A 1,310-nucleotide genomic window follows, 5' to 3' on the forward strand; every position below is an offset into this window, starting at 1 on the left:
GACCCCCAGATAGGTTGAGGGTGACTGTGCATTCTGTATCGGTACTTAATGTTTGATTGTGTGTATTTTGTTCAGTTAAATGAGTTTACAAATGAAAACTTTTTGCATAAAATGATTAAAACACTATATTATTAACAACTCAGTGTTGGAAGTTGTGGGTGTAAAGAAAAAAAAAATTTACGCTAGCTTGTATTTCGATAATATTTGTGAAGAAAGCAAAGCAATTCAACAAAATGGTATTGGGAACCCTTTTTCTCTTTTTTTATCTCTGGTTCCCTCTTGGCAATCCGTTATCCATTACTGCACAAAGATTTCCAGCTGATTGGTGACCTGCCTCACTGTAGCGCAGTCCAGACACGCCATCAGCACCTTCTTCCCAGGGTACTGAGGGGTGATCGTGTCTGTATGTTGCAGTGTGCCACCAGGTGCGATCTGACTGCAAATGGAAATGGATATAGTTGAATATGCATAAAAAATTCTGTATGTCAGTACTTTACTTCAAAATTAACAGTTAAAAGCAAACTGATCATGGGCCGTAAGCACAAAATATTTTTCTTACCACTAAGAGCAGTTAAAGAGTTTCCTCTTCAAACCTTTTCACAAAGCCGCTGAGACCAACTTTTATTAAGGAATGAGGAGAAATCTTAAGCTAAGAGTAAAATAAAAATGTTGCCATATTAAAAAATAAAATAAAAAATAAAAATGTTGCTATAGTCTATTCAAATAAAGAATTTAAAATAAAAATGTTGCCATACTCAAAAAATAAGTTTTTAAAATGTAGGCTAATGTCACTAATGAAACATGTATATGTTCAGGTAATTGTCAGCCTCTTACATGTTTGCATCTCATAAAAAATAGCGGATATGCATATAAGCAGTGTTTTAATGAACAAACTAGAATAGTAAGACGTGCAAACATAAAAGAAAACCAAACTGGACTCAAGAACAGCTGTTAATTCTTGCCCAACTTGTACATGAAAAGAAGGACATAATCAAATTAAAGGGAAATTATCATGAAATGTTTCTAAAATCTTTACATTCCGAGTCAGATTGCCGGCAACAGCCATTTTAGGATTGTTTGTGATTTGGGCTAAGTGACTTAGGATTCCTCTTGAATTTTGACTTGACCTAACTTTTCACAGATTTAGGAGCTAAAACGCTTTGTAAAATGCTTACTTTTAGAGCAAAAATTTAGGAGTCTTAAAGTTAGGACTGACACGCCCATTATTTTTAAGAGTTACTTTTAGCCTTAAGATGTTTTGTGAATACGGCCCTTGATTTACACACCATGCTGGCAACAAAATAATATAT

The 1,310-nt window shown here is 34.2% G+C and overlaps 1 protein-coding gene across 1 annotated transcript in view; it reads right to left on the reverse strand.

Moving 5' to 3' along the window:
* Positions 1-297: 297 nt before the first annotated feature.
* LOC107593121 (coagulation factor XIII A chain-like) overlaps positions 298-1,310 on the reverse strand; it is a 33,782-nt gene continuing 32,769 nt past the window's right edge. Inside the window, exon 15 of the mRNA XM_016282717.1 lies at positions 298-436. Coding sequence (XP_016138203.1) covers positions 298-436 — 139 coding nt within the window. The remainder of the gene's footprint in view (positions 437-1,310) is intronic.

This window comes from Sinocyclocheilus grahami, unplaced genomic scaffold (genome assembly GCF_001515645.1).
Source record: "Sinocyclocheilus grahami isolate Dianchi unplaced genomic scaffold, SAMN03320097.WGS_v1.1 scaffold164.1, whole genome shotgun sequence".
NCBI classification, from domain to species: domain Eukaryota; kingdom Metazoa; phylum Chordata; class Actinopteri; order Cypriniformes; family Cyprinidae; genus Sinocyclocheilus; species Sinocyclocheilus grahami.